General features: G+C 38.9%; 1 protein-coding gene across 4 annotated transcripts in view; it reads right to left on the reverse strand.

Moving 5' to 3' along the window:
- reep3b (receptor accessory protein 3b) overlaps window positions 1–4,170 on the reverse strand; it is a 51,135-nt gene extending 46,965 nt beyond the window's left edge. For 2 of the 4 annotated variants that reach the window (XM_088016546.1, XM_088016543.1), the window contains exon 1: window positions 3,836–4,170. Coding sequence is in view for 2 of the 4 variants with exons in the window: in XM_088016543.1 (XP_087872669.1) it covers window positions 3,836–3,867 (32 nt within the window). In the remaining 2 variants the exon portion in view is untranslated. The remainder of the gene's footprint in view (window positions 1–3,835) is intronic. The other 2 variants (XM_088016544.1, XM_088016545.1) reach the window with 1 other exon arrangement.
- Window positions 4,171–16,007: the final 11,837 nt, after the last annotated feature.

Raw genomic sequence — 16,007 nt, forward strand, 5'->3', positions numbered from 1 at the left:
GTGAAACGACAAGGCAATGGGATCATCTCAAGGTAATAGTAAATGAGATCCCCCCACAGCTAGAATGTGAAGTTGGGCTGCTAATTGGCTACAACTGTTCCAAGGCATTAGCTCCAAAGCAGGTCATCTTAGGAGATGAAAGTGAACCCTATGCTGTCCGCACAGCATTGGGCTGGAGTATTGTAGGCCCCACATCATCTCACAGTAACTCTTTTAGCATATCTGCTGTATGCCACAGAGCCACAATCAAAGAGCTTCCTTTAATAACTCCTGCTGACGCACTCAAGGTTCTCGAGTCTGACTTTAAAGATGATAACAAGGATAACAAATCGGTGTCTCAAGATGACATTCTCTTTCTGAAAATGCTAGAGCAAAACATTTATAAAAACTATGAAGGACATTACTAAGTAATAGAACATACAGTGAGTCAACAATCGAAACTTATAGTTTAGGATCTACGCATGCGCAGTTTGATCCAAAAATTATGCCCCGCCTCTTCCGTGACAACTCTCACACATTCAAAAAGAGTCTCGCTCTCACACATTCAAAAAGAGTCTCGCTCTCACACATTCAAAAAAAGTCTCGCTCTCACACATTCAAAAAACGAGTCTTAGTACTGTGTGTGTGTGTTCAACTTTAGTCTTGTGTATGTGAGAGATAAACGTCTGTGTGTGTGTGCGAGCTGTTAGTAGTGTATGTGAGCGAGAAAGTTAACGTTTGTGTGTATGTGCGCGAGCTGGTAGTAGTGTATGTGAGCGAGAAAGTTAACGTTTGTGAATGTGCGAGCTGGTAGTAGTGTATGTGAGCGAGAAAGTTAACGTTTGTGAATGTGCGAGCTGTTAGTACAGTGTATGTGAGCGAGCTGTAAGTAGTGTGTGTGCGAGAAAGTTAACGTTTGTGAATGTGCGAGCTGTTAGTACAGTGTATGTGAGCGAGCTGATAGTAGTGTGTGTGCGAGAAAGTTAACGTTTGTGAATGTGCGAGCTGTTAGTACAGTGTATGTGAGCGAGCTGATAGTAGTGTATGTGAGCGAGAAAGTTAACGTTTGTGTGTGTCTGACATTTTAGTATTTTTTGAGTGTGCGTGGCTATTTTTTTGGAGTATACGAGAGTTTTTGGTAGTGTGTGAGAGACAAAACGTAATTTTTTTGAGTGTGCGAGAGTTTTTGGTAGTGTGTGAGAGACAAAACGTAATTTTTTTGAGTGTGCGTGGCTACTTTTTTGGAGTATGCGAGAGTTTTTGGTAGTGTGTGAGAGACAAAACGTAATTTTTTTGAGTGTGCGTGGCTACTTTTTTGGAGTATGCGAGAGTTTTTGGTAGTGTGTGAGAGACAAAACGTAAATTTTGTCCTAAACGGCCCCTCATAGCATGCGCTGCATACCCACTTTTTGCGCCACTGACTACATGTATCTTAGCAAGGACTTAAAAATGTTTTTTATTCCGCTCAGGTATTATTTGAAGGAGAAATAAAAACTAGGGGTGCACCGATTTATCAGTGCCGATTTCCTTAATTTTGGGAGATCGGTGATCGGCTGATTTTTACGTATGAAGCCGATCTTATCCACTGATCTTATCTAGCTTGGCAAATGTCTAAGAATCAGACCGGCCCACCATGTTATGTCTGCAAGTTTACAATTAACAATAGTGATTCCACTGTTGCCAACTCAACAGCTTTCTTGTTATATTAAACAACATTTCAGGACCAACAAAAAGACAAAAAAAAATTTGATATCGGCCAAAATCGGCAGGTAAGCGGCGATCGGCCAGAAGAGGATGGTCAGGGTTGTCCATAATTTTCTTGATTTTTATGAAGAATCCTTCTTTGCATCATGATCTCCAGAAGTTCCAAGTCAGAAAACCAGCACGTCAAAATGCATCAACACGACGAATGTAATATGACAAAACATTGCCATACTTGACGGAGTTTGGCTATATCGAGGCTCACTGCAGTTAAAAAAAAAAATAAATAAATAAAATTAAAATTAAAAAAAAAAAAAAAGACATATGGAGCGATCAGATGGCAGGTCAAGCAGCGCACAGCTACACTCACCCGGATTAGCATTACGGTCAGAAAGCTAAACAAATAACCCGCAAAATTATCTGGTCTTCGAACTGCGGTGTAAGACGCTGGTTCTGTTCTCGCTGTTGAACCGCTGCTAGGTAGTATTACAGGTAGTAATATTTCACAGACCGAGCGCCGCTTCTGCTTCACCTGGGAGTGAACTCTCACACCTAACCTCTGTTTGAAGCTGCAGCATCTAACTTAAAAAAATACATTTTACATACGTATTAAAACTTTCGCTGTCCTAACATGAGACACATAATCTCTGAAAAAATAATCGATCTCCTCTGCCTCCTCCCTGTTCTGCATAATTACTCCGCTCAGTCAGAAACAGCCACTCAGAACTAGCAGTAATCAGCTAGCCGCCATGCTATGGGGAAGTTTCATTCAGTAACTCAGGATTGTTTATTGTAATGGAACCTGTATTTGCCTTTGAATGTTAAGTTTTATACTTGAATTTTTTGGCAATGTTGAGAGGTTTTATTTTGACTTCTCATTATTTAGCCTCTTCAGAGCCTTCATATGTTTTCAGTCTGTTAAAGATAGCATTACCGATAACAGTACAATTTGCACAATGCCTGTTTTGTTTTTTTCTTGGAAAAAGTTATTAAAAACAAGTTTTTGTCTAAATTAAGGTGAATTCATGGTTCCTTTTTCCACATAATGTAACCGGTAGGGCTTACGATTAAAAAAATAAGAATTATGTGATTGGTAACGGTGACCGGCCGTGATCGGCCCTCATGGGTGATCGGAATCGGCAGGAAAAAACCTGATCGGCACATCTCTAATACAGTGGGGAGAATAAGTATCATTGTACACAGTGGCGCAAAAAGTGGGTATGCAGCGCATGCAACGTATAGGGGCGCAGCACCAGAGGGGGCGCCAAAACCCCGTCTGGAGGGTGCCGATTATGTTTTCCCATACACTTCAGCGATCCTTCACCTCACGCACATAATGAGGTAAATCTAGCGCGAGTTTCACCCTTAACGTATCCTCGCCTCGGGGGGTGGGGGGGAAGCGAGCGTATGTTTTCTACGCTGACGTTCCTTCCTTTTGGGGGGGGAGGGCAATTTATGTTTTCGCATCCACCGGAATAATGTGCAGTTGCGCCACTGCATGTAGTCAGTACCCACATAGTTTGAAAGTCCTGTGAAATACTTTTTTTGTTGGTAGTGCGTTAAGTTTGGTGTGACGTAATTCCAATACATGAAAAGAACCTACCCAATGGCATTCATAATCCACATCCGAAATGACGGCCTAATCGACTGTTTTTCGCTTACAATGACTTTGAACAAGGTGCAGACAATCAAACTGGCAGGTCAGTTTGCTAGGCTGTGAGCAAACGAAATCCGACGAAAACCATCACGGTACCTTACGTTACGTTTGTCATATGAAGTTAAGCAGGGTTTACAAACTGTTCTGATTTAACACGTAAAACCTTCAAGAGTGAACAAAAGGTGCTCTGAGTGTGACTCACCGTCAGCCCTGGTGGCTGAGGGTTACACGCAGCGTTAGTGTGAAGTTCCTCGTCCTCAGAGTAGCCAGCTGCAAGTTCCATATCACCTAATATACCCACTAATAATTTTACAACATAAACAAATTCGCGTGCTGTTGTCAAAAATTTCACTACGTTAGAAGAATGAGAAAGTTTGTTTAGTTCGGAACCTGACGTAACTAGGACAACAGGTTAGCTAACCTAGCTATTACCAGTATTGGGTTAAACAAACTTAAAGATAAACTCAGTCAGGAGTTGTGAACCATGTTAGTACTTACACGACGCTTCTGGAAATGATCCAAGACACCATGACCTCTGCCTTTGTTGGGTGAAGATGTGTCAGAGCAGGAAGACAGCACCGATGTAAGGTCTATTGTCAGAACTTCTTCGGCCAAAACTTCGACGATCAGATCCAGCAGAACTTAGCCATATCAAAGAACAGCAGGCATCCAAGTCGTTGAAAACACCGCGGATCTCACTGATCACTCCCTGTAGTCATAGCCTAGTGATTAAATACATATCCAAAGGGAGCGCAATGGCTGTTTCTGACTGTTCTTCCTTCGCCTCCACTTTTCTGCCCAGTTCCTGACACCACAGCAGTACAGATGGAGCTCGGAGATTCTGACGTAAACAGGAAGAGAACAAGTTTCCGTGGATTTCATTGGCCAGCGGGACCTGTTTACAAAGAATATTCATCGCCATTGGTTGGTCACTCTTTCTCCGCTGAATGATTGAAGCGGAAGATTTTGAAGTTGAGTTTTATGTCAAATGGGAAATTAGGAGAACACCAATTTAATTTAATATCATAACACAGCAAAAGGCATATTACATCTAATTCGGAATAAAACTAAGTACAAGACACATACACACCAAATAATAAAAACACAGAAATTATGTGAATATCCTCCTTCGGCCTGTGACCTACCAGCTTAGATTTACATTTTACATCTGGAAGAAAATATATATTTAAGAGTTACATTGCCTCCCCTCATCGACAACACTGATTATGTGATAGGTAAATAAATAATCTGCACAGTCACTTGACGTGTGGTGCAGATTAACGTGGACCTAATAACATTGGTGCAACGATCCGCTGTTTTCTCACTTTAGCTTCAATGCTAGTTAATACACACACACACACACGCACGCACACACACACACACACACACACACACACACACACACACACACACGGAGGATTACACACAAAAAGTGTGAAAGGTGATGACGATTCTAGGGGCCCTGACCAACAGGGGGCCCTACACAATTTAATTATTTATTTTTTGTTCATAGAATAAAAAATTAAATAAATAAATCGGGGCCCTCTCAATTACAAAATTAATCATATTGTATTTTCACAGATTGTTTGTAGCAGTAAAAATGTAATGTTCCCACACCCAGATCATAAAACACACGTTCATATTTGCCCTGAACCCCCCTATCTGCGTTAAATGGTTCGTTCCTGCTCGGAGCGCTTCAGAGTGACGCTGTTCAGCTGCAGTCAGTGGAAGACACGAATGATTGTGGCAGTTACTATGCTGCTAATGTAGCACTATTTAAAGTGTAAAAGGACTAGATGGAAAAAATCAGAAGACTAGAATTCGTCTACTGGAGCTGTTGTCAGTAATCAATAAACCATACAAAAGAACTGCTTTCAGTACCATGTATTAGTCAAAATTAAAGTGAACAATACAAGACAAACATACATAGGACCAAAAAAAAACAAAAAAAATATACACAGTACTGCGGCAGTCCTTCATTGGTTTGTGCACAACTGGTCTTGACTTCCCCGCTGGTCAGTCCAAAGCCTGACCGACACACATTCAGAAGTCCATGGTTGAATTATCCAAATATTTAAGTTGAAAATGTCCCAGCGCAAGTTCTTTCGGATGAAGAGATGAATAATGGAGTGTGTGCCTGAGTGGTGAGATGGAGGGGGAATTGATACAGACCAGACCAGGATGAAGTGATTCTTAGGGCTCTCCTGGCTCCAGCCAGTTTTCAGAAGCTCGCCATCCTTTACCCTAAACAGGGGATCACCTGGCCAATTTCAATAATAGTTGGGAGCATGGCAGCTTCAAGGCTCCAAACTCACTGGATTTTTTGGATCTGTAGCTCCTTTGTCTCCAGCTCTCCCCCTCACACCTGACTGGGGAAAGCTGGAGCAAGCCTAAATAATTACATCAGGTGTGTCAATTGGCTGCATGCATTGTGTGACTGACTGTCACTCTAACCAATGGGGCAGTAAGGCGGGACTAAGAGCAGTTTTTTCACCCTGGGTTACACCAAGAAAAGTTATAAAATCAGGTTTTCAAAAAAAAAAGAGAGGGAGAGAAAGAAAAATGCAAGAGTGTTAATTTATAACCCAGTTTTTCTCCAAGAGAGGTTGGTAGACTGTGTGAGATTATCAACCATTTAGCATAATTAGCTTAGCTACAGACTACTGTTTGCCTCCATTTCATTAGCATTTAATGAATTAAGGAAAGAAATTACCAACATATTCATATATTTAACTTGTCCCTTGTACCTTTTTACCACTTAACAACAGATGAGTCAGTCAGCAGCAGCTCTAACCCACGTCCCTCATGACTAGTCCTCTCTTGCGTGAAATTAAAGCTGCCGTATGTCACTTTGATATAAATATATTTTTTTCCACATATTTGTTAAAACTGTCATTGTGTTATGACATTATGGTATGAGAGATAATCTGTGACAAATCTATTTCCTCTGCCTTCTCCCAGTGCTAGAAACAACCAGTCAGTGGCAGGAGAGTTTTAGTGCCGTCAATCGCAATCTCATGTGGTGCTGCTCATCCTTCCTCCTCCTCGATTTGTGCCGTGCTGCAGCTAGCATAGCACAAAACTGTGAATTCTCAGTGTAGTTAGCATAGCTACCAACGACGGCAGATAAACGGTTTTTTGCAATGATAAGTTGTTTCTCCACCATTAGTACATTTAGGAGTGAGTGAATGAAGTTGATTGACAGTGCTAAGAGCGTCCTACTAGTTCTGATTGGTAATTTTGGTCAGAACGGTGCATTACTTTAACCAGTAATAGTAATTCAGGAAGGAGATGGAGGAGATTGATTGCTTTCACAGGTAATCTGTCTCATAACAAACTGCTACAGCATTGTGACAGCTTTAACAAATATGGAGAAAACATATTTTTTATTAAAGTTACATACTGCAGCTTGAATAAAATGCAACTCCAAAGCATTTTTGAGAAGTCTGGATTGCTTCATGTATATTTTGCACATTGCTTTTGACTGTTGCTCATGGGGAGACATTTCATTAATCTAAAACTAATAGAAAAAATGTAAGCAACCTACTTGCATACTGGATGTAGACTGTTAGATGTTAAATTCATGAGCAGTAAATATTGTGCTAGTATCAGTATTGAACCAAAGAAAACAAGGCAGATGCAGACCTTTAAAATTGTGACGCTTTTTATGGGTCAAATAGACTCAAAAAAATTGTAACAGCAGCTGTGGGGGGGCCCAAACAAATTTTTTGTCAAGGGGCCCACGATTCCTGGCAGCGCCCCTGGATACAGGTGTTATTTTCTGTAACTTCATCACGTTTGAATAAATTTGAGACATTTTACTTAGGTATTAGAAGTTCTCTGCTCACATCTGAAAAGTCAATATTTAGATTGTTGACAGCTATTCAGAACATCTACAGTTCCTTCTTTCTTACTGGAAGTAAACATGCTTTTTACGTCATTCAAGTTCAGGTTTTTTGGGAGTCCTATTGTTAAAATGATCCCCTTCTGATTTGTGGTGCAATGCCCAGCTGAGGCCATTGTTGTAACAAATAAACTAGACTCAGGTGAGCAAATCTGTCATGATTCATTTATTAACATGTGAAAGAGGGCACATGTGGCACCATGTGAGTTCTGTACTTGTCTTACCCAAACATACTATCACAGGATCCTGAAACAGAACATTTAGACTGTATGCGGCTGCTTCTGTTGGTGAGAAAAAGAAATCCTGCCAACACCATGTTTTTCAGATGGTATCTCAGATATTCCCAAAATAAGGATTAATAAAAGAAGTATCTTTGCACTGGTCTTCTGCAGTTCGTTCCTGTACTTCCTGCAAAATTGTTGATTGTGAAATGACTTCTTTGCTACTCTTTTTCTTGTTTTAAAGACTGCTGTCCAAACGTTCTCCCCTTAAGCAACACTGCAGGTATGTTTCTGATGAAGGGATAACATTATGACATATTAGAATATGTAACCATCCAAAACCAACATTAAAATAATTTGAGGCTCCCTCAGTCTATAAATTTGACTTACTCATTTTAGAAGGGACATTGCATCTGTGTTCATGAGTGTACCAAACTAAATTAGCTCATCATTTAGAAGCAGGGCAAAAATAGCGGAAAATTGAGAATTTTCATTTCAAACATTTTAAGCTAGTAAAGCAATTTGCAGTAAATCTGTATGCATCTGATTGTTGCTGTACAATAATCTGAAGAGTGTAAATTTTTGGTAAAGTTGCAAAATTTGCAAAGCATGTCACTGCCAAAAATGTTTGGTCATGATTATACGTTACAAAACATTACAGTATTTTTCAGGGCTCATTTTTATCATGCTTTTGATCTCAGTGAAAACACTGAATGATGAAAATTTTCCTAATACATACATATTGAAATAAAACTTTAAAGGAAATTAGAATTTTTCCATACCATCTGCGATTGATAGTGCAGCTTTTTGTAGCAGATGTACAGTAAGGTTCTTTTTATGTCCACTGAAATATGTTGTCTCGTAAAAGTGTCATTGGGTTCTGCTGAGTTATGGAGATCACATGGTCCAGGACTGCAGGAGCCCAACTGATAACAAATCAAACTTGTCTGAAATGTAATGAATGTCTTCAAACCTTTTTCTCAGATATATTGATGGACGTACAAACATCTGTGGATTCTGAACCAAACAAAGATTAGTCTTATTGCAGCAATATTTCATCTGTGCCTGTTATTTAATGTACACGAGGATCAGAACTGAGGCAAAGAAATGATTTTGATAAATGCATGCCTTTGGCTCACCCAGGAACACCAGAAACACTAATCGGTAGACTACCTTTTGTCTAACTCATTAAACCACATCAGGCCTCACAGTTTTACAAACATAGCTCTTGGCAGACACAAATCCCATCTGTGAGCCTATGCATGCCCAGCTCTATGTGCATTGTGTATGCATTAGAGTGAGCAGGCTGCGCATAATGACAACTGAACTATGTGCATGTGAGATCCATGAAGGCAGGCTTCAGTATTTATAAGTCTATATAGAAATATATGGATGAACATACATAACATTGAGGAGGCTGAGAGGTATAGGTTGGGAGGGAGGAAGGAGAGCAGCGTTCATAACTGCTTGTTATTCATAAAGGCAGCTGCTGTATGCAGCAGTGTGAAGGAGAATTCCAGTGGAGCCTCTCTCTGGTCCCACAACCTGTGTGGAACGCCATCAGACGATGACAGTTGAACATAACACACCTCCAAATACCGGTCGATGTCTCGCAGAGCATTCAAATTTAGAAGACACAAACATTGGGAACTTAGCAGAGTAACAGGTCAACCCATGGCTTAAAGGAGCAAATAAACAATAATATCCGAATCATAGGCACTATTAGGGCTTTATCAATCGGTATTGCCGTAGAAAAGGGATTTTCAAAGTGTGGGTCATCTTCAGAGGTCGTTTTACACAAGGCTAAATGAACTGTGATCGCAGGAGAGCAGTTTGTACTTTTAGCTCTGTAAATGACAAGGCAGCTGAAGCATTATATCATGTGGCGCTATGCATAGCTAAAGCAGGTAAATCTCACAACATTCGTGAAACAAATAAATGGAACATCAAGTATAGTATCAGCATAAAGTACAAAGAAATAATAGTAATAAAGTATTGTTGAGGGGTGGGGTATGGTTGTTGATTTGCTCTCTGAAGGGGGTAGCTAGCTTTCCCACACTTTGAAAACAAACCACAGCTGTAGAATAACGAACAGCTTCATTGTGTTACGTTACTGATTGAAGTATTTTACCATTACTATCTAATCCCTGGTAAAAAAAAAAAAAAAAAAAAAGTACACTTTAGTATACTGCAAACATACTTAAATTTGTGAAAGTACACTTTAAGTATACAAATTATTAAGTGTATCTGAAGTATACAAACAATACACTTGTACCAATTTCAAAATTAGTACTTTAAACACACTTAAACATAATTGTACCAAAATACACTTTTAATATATTAAATAAAAGTGAACAAAATATGAATGAATATGTATGAACTTTTAAGTGCCTTAATAATCTTTTACTATTTATTAAAATTGCATACAATAAAAAAAGGATAATCATGATGTAATTTTTAAGAAAGTACCCAATCAATTTTCAGATGTGTCATGTAAAACCTTATAATCAACGGCATTAGCTCCAGTTCATACTCCAGACCAGATGGTGGCGGTATTGCACACTTTGATTTATTTAAAAAACGCCACAAAGAGAAGAAAAAACGTGAACGCAGGGAAGATAACAGACCATAGACATAATATAAGGATAGACGCCTCATGGACCGTTCTCGCCTATTGTCGCTGACGAGATTTAGGGCGGCCATCTTGGAGCGGTACTCCACTGCACTCAGCATTGTGTTTAGCAGGCACAATGACGTATCAGCGCATTTAATCGATCATAACATACCTTTTTGTTACTGGAAACCATATTCAAACATCTATCAAAGCAACATTTATAAACAATTGTATTTTTTAAGTATGTTTTTAATACATAGTTCATCATATTTAAATATGCTTAGTGGCTATAACAATGGGCTCTTTGCACCTCAGCTTCCGCGTTCGGGGTAAAGCGGCTCGATTGTTTCCGATCCAATACAAATATCATTTACATTAGGTGCTTGCAGTGCTTGGCCAAGGTTTGTACATCGATCCGAAGCCCCAACAAGTCAGCTGGAGAAAGGTTTTAAGATGTTCGCCTCGTTATACATTCACTGACACGAAGGTGAGTTTTACTTAAACTTTGTGGCTAAACTCAAAGCGGAAAAAAGTGAGCCGCATTAGCTCCTGGAGATGTGACGTCAACGCCTTAGGTGCAAAGAGCCCATAGGAATGGAATATTCTGATATCGATGTATGAAGAGCATATTACAAAGCACACAGCCGTTCATAATTTATTCAATAAATTATTTAGTAATACCAATATATATATTTATATAACTATACAAACACTAATAAATAAAGATTAATAATGGCACAAATAAATAATGATTAATAGTGAATTATAGATAGATAGATAGAAAAACATGTATATGTTTATATTTTTCAGCCGACGAGACCAAAATCCGATGCGAGATTCATCCGTGCTGCAGTGAATCCGTCTCTCTTTAAATATCTTCCTCACATCGTGTCTTTAGGAAACTTTCAAAACAAAATCGGAAGATTTGGGATGTATCTTACTTTTGACAGAGTGAAAGAATATAGATAATAGTCTTTACCACCTGTGTAAACTTTGCCGGTGAATGTTATAACACATAATATAAGTTTTATTATATATGTTATATTGTTTCATTTCTAATATAGGCCCTTGTGTCAGATAATCTAAGTCAATGTTAGAGAATAATTAATTTCTTTATATTTACAGAATCTCAGTTAGCCTTCATAGCGGTGCTGAACCCGTATTACACCAAGCACTGTAGCTAATATTAGCTGGTATCTCACCGGTGGACATAAATACAGTAAAGTAATATTCTAATCACAATATATACACAATAATATGTCCATCTTACTTGTGAAATGTTGTCTGTGGAGCCCTCACATCAATAATCCATAGATCCGAACAACAAAATCACTCAGTGCTGAGGCATCTTCTGCTGTTTTGATTGAGCAAAGTAGGAGGGTATACCGCTCCCAGATGGCCGCCGTATTTCCTGCGCCGGAGCTGCCTGTCCACGGACCGGGGCTTGGGGATCACTGTACTAAAGTATACTCTTTTTTTTTACCAGGGTTACCATAGATAGTAATGGTAAAATACTTATTTCATTTAGAAACAACTTTACTTTGCCAAAGTCCTGTAAAAATATATTATAAATATAATATACAGAAAACAACTGTGACGATCTGTGTTTTCTGTGTATTTATTTTGAGGTTTTTCTGTGATTATTAGTCTGTTCCACTGTGAATCTGTCTTCCCTGTTGATTGTTCCCAGCTGTGTCTCCTTTCCTTGATTACCTTCCCAGTGTATTTAGTCCCACCTGCTGTCTTTGTCTCTTGTCGGATCCTCGTCGTGTTACGTCTTGCTCCCTGTTCTGTCCTGTGGATTTATTCATTACCATCATCCTGGGTCTGCCTGCTTCCTCCCTCACCGCCACACCATAAATCATGACGACATATTTTAAATATAAAAATTCTAGGGTCTTTCTACATGAAGTTAGTATGGTCTCTCTGAGAATGTGTGTTCTTCCTATACTCCAGCTTCTTCCCACAGCACACATGGGAAAACAGCAGTACTGGATTGAGATGACAAAACCATCTGGCAAGGAGGCAATGAAACTGACCACTTTAAGTTCTGGGAAAGTGGAAGGGAAATATGACTGTGCAGATGGAGGAAACTCTGAGCAAGGAAAATGACTTGTAGACAGGGATCTTACTCAACCAAAGAACCGAACCAAGAAGAAACTTGGGAATCAACTTGTAGAGAACACAAATAGTTTCTACATTTAATCAAAATTAATCTACAAAAATTGACAAATCAAAGAATATTGGATTATGACAGTCACAGTTCATTTTTCTATCCATTTTCCAGAAGCATTGTCCTTTTAATTTTTATGTACATAAATAGACAGCAAGATAAATAGGAATCCTGGAAATGATCAAAGTTTAAGTGCAGCTTTTCCCTTCTTCTTGACCTTCTGATATTTACAAATGCAATAACCAACAACATATCACTTTGATGTATTGTCCCATAACTTGCAGACAGCACTAACTAGTTATTCAAATGATGTGTGGTAAAAATTAGGTTGTTTTGCATGTATATTTTTATTGAGGTTATTTATGCAACTTGCCCTAACCCCAAACATGCTTATAAAATACAATGCTGTTTTAGGTCAGTTTGGATTAGCAAAAATGTGTCTGTTTGCTAAATGGCAGAATTTTTTTTTTTTTTTTCTAAACTCTGACTTAAGTCAAATGTTCCTTACATAAGCTTGTCACATATTTTATGTATTCATATATTACATTTCCCATTTAATTAAAAACAAAATACAAAATCTGCACTATTCCATCCTTAGAACTACATTTATACCAATCAATTGCCCAGAGATTTGACCAGTTTTTCTTTGGTTCTGAATGGGACCTGTCTGCTGTAGCTTCACATATGACCATCTAATTCTGGGTATGTATAGATAATGGACGGCTGGAGGGACAGATCTTGTTTATAATAAGCAGATAAAGTACTAAAAAGCCTGTTTTCCCTTTAATTTATTGCATGTATCACAATTAAATGTGCACTTTGTATTTAATTTGGTGGTATGCTGAGGGTCTTTGTCCAATTGGAACACCCATTGGGGCCATGTTTTAACTTCCTGATTTACTGAAATACTGAATATTTCTACATGTGGTCATTTATTTTGTGAAGTGCACTAGTTCGTTCTGCAGTAAAACATCCCTACAACATGATACCGTACTTCACTTGGTGTTTGGGTTAGGGTTAGCAGTACTGGACATTAATGTCATTAAACATTAATGACATTAATGTTTAAATGACATTGGTCATTGTTGATTTAATTTTAGTTTTCATCAGACCATAGGATATATCTCCAGAGATTGACATGTTTGCAATTTCAAACATTCTGTTTTTTTTTTTTTTTTATGGTGGTTTTGGATCAATGCGTTCTCACTCTCCAGGTGCTTCTGAGCCCATGTTGGTACAGGACTTGTTTTACTGTGAACAAAGAGACTGAAGCCAATTCTATGGACTCAGAATTTTATTCTGGAGATGTAAAGACTCACTAGAGTGGCCCAGAAATTCAGTCATGACACGTGCCTGAAAAATAAAGTGTTTTATTAAAAATAAAAAATAAGACAGCAGCAACAGCACACTGGATCATCAGCTGCAGCACTGCAGAGGGAAGGGGAGAGGTTGGTGATCTGAGAAACACTCCAAATGAATCCATTAGTGTGTGAGATAAACACACTAACCTGATCTGCCGATCAGCTGTAGTACTGATCAGCCGAGAGGCGATGAACGGAGCAGATGCTGATGGAGAGGTCAGGGGTGAGAACCCGGGAAAAAAGATTGCTGATGCATGGAGTCGCTCCTGTGATCAGCTTCGGTCTATGATGATGTGCTAAACCCCCCATATCGTTCAGCACATGCACAATTCCTCATCCAAAATCCTGGGTCAGACGGGCAGTGCTGTGGTCATTCACAAAGAGGCAGAGAGAAAAGTAATTATTTGTTGCAGCAGGTATGAGTGGGAAATGTAAGACATGCGTGGGTCGAAGCCCAGATAGACAAACAGCAACAATTAGACAAGGGCAAGGCAAAGGGGACAATCCAGGAACAATAGCAAGATCACAACGATGAGGATGAGATGGAGAGTGCTGGAAGATTTCTTGCATAATGTGTTTGATAATCTGGCAGCATGAGTGTGTCTGAGTGAGGCTTAAGAAGAGGAATAATCAGTGAAGCAGCACAGATTGTACAGAATAAATGGTAATGAGGATGGAACATGGCATGGATTGGCTCAGAAACAAAAGACAAGGCAGATTGTGAACATCACAAGAGAAATGTCTACATGGTCAACAGACTGGAGGTCAGGGGACTGAAAAGAGGGAGCGCTGGTTAATCAACCGTTTCAGAGAGCAGTGAGGAGATGTGAGATTGCCTGAAAAGTCTTTATATCTTATTTGGTAGTTCGTAGGTCCGGTGGATGAGTGCTATATACCCAATTGGGGCTAAAGTTGGCAGATCCAAAAAGACTCACTTGAGTCACACACACTTGTGTTGAGGTGCTCTGAAAGGTGGCAAGGAGGTGCTCTGAAAGGTGGCAAGGAGATCTTGAGAGAACACCAGGAGGTTGAAGCCAGCAAGGAAAGACAGCAGCTGATTGATCACTTGACATCTTCAGATTTCCCACTTGATATCCTCCCTTCGCATCTCTTAAAGTAAACATTTCACATTATTGGGCCCAGTATTCTTCACTTGGTAAATTGTTCCTAATCATGTTTGCTCTGTACCAGCTGCTTTCAAGCACACTGTAAACTGTTATTAAAAAGAAAAATCTTGGAAGAAAATAATTTCTACATGTAGGCCTTCATCTGAAGTCTTTTGTATGATTAAAATATTGAAAAAGGGTTATCTTCAACTAACTCCAGGCGTTTTGGTGGTGTGATGATGTTTGTGAAGAGTTTTGGTCTGTTTCTTTTATTAAGGTTGTTGGCACTGGTGTCCATTATAATTATCTTTGCAGGAAGAGGGGCAGAGAGAAGAGGAAGACATGCAGAGAATGACCTGAGGGTGGGAATCAAACCCGTGACAGCGGTGTTGAGGACAGTAGCCTTTGTATATAATAATGATCAACATGTGAAGGACACATTCACATGCTGATGATGGCATGCTACTGGACTGTAGTTACAGCTGCCCTGGGGCAGTCTGATAGAAAGAAGGGTGCTTCTTTTAGATCCATCTAAAAAGAAGATGTAGTGACTGATTTGCTATTAAGTTTAATACTGACTTTAAAATTCTTTTACTTGCCTTTAATGTCTTACATCATTTGGCATTAATTTATATAGCTGCTTGAGCCATATATTCTCAAAGGAACATTGGGATCATTTGGCCAGATGCTTTTAGGCAGCCTAGGTCTAAATCTCAGAATAAAGGGAATTTTGAAAAGACAACCTTTAAATTCTGTACAGCCTGTAACTTGATATTTGTACTAAAGAGTCCATATGTCTTTTAAACCCTCTTGAAAATGTACCTTTTCATGTTTGTTTTTAACTCCAGTTCAGTTGGAGTTCCTTCTGGTGTTTTATACTGCATTGTCTGCTTATTATGGTGCTTTTAGAGATGGTTTATCACATATTTTTCATTGATCATACTTTATTTTGTTTTGTCCTTTTTAATCTCTAATGCATTTAATTTTGTAAAGTACATTGCCCAACTTTATTTTTAAATGTGCTATAAAATAGACGGTGTATGTACATATCTGATTTCAACTATTGATGAAAGAGAGCAAAAGCAACACAGCCACACTTGGTGTTTACCCAGTTTAGTATATTTTAACTGGAACTGTAAGATACAAGTCCATGTTACTATTTATGCCAAAATGTAAGTAAAACAATTTAGACACACGAGCTGTGACAGTTTAAAAATAACTATTATTTTTTTGCATACAGATATGACCCAATTTTTCACAGTTATTTTTCAAAACCAGTTAGCCCCCGAAG

Source organism: Poecilia mexicana, unplaced genomic scaffold (genome assembly GCF_051168715.1).
Source record: "Poecilia mexicana isolate PSO_F unplaced genomic scaffold, ASM5116871v1 scaffold_19, whole genome shotgun sequence".
Taxonomy (NCBI): Eukaryota; Metazoa; Chordata; class Actinopteri; order Cyprinodontiformes; family Poeciliidae; genus Poecilia; species Poecilia mexicana.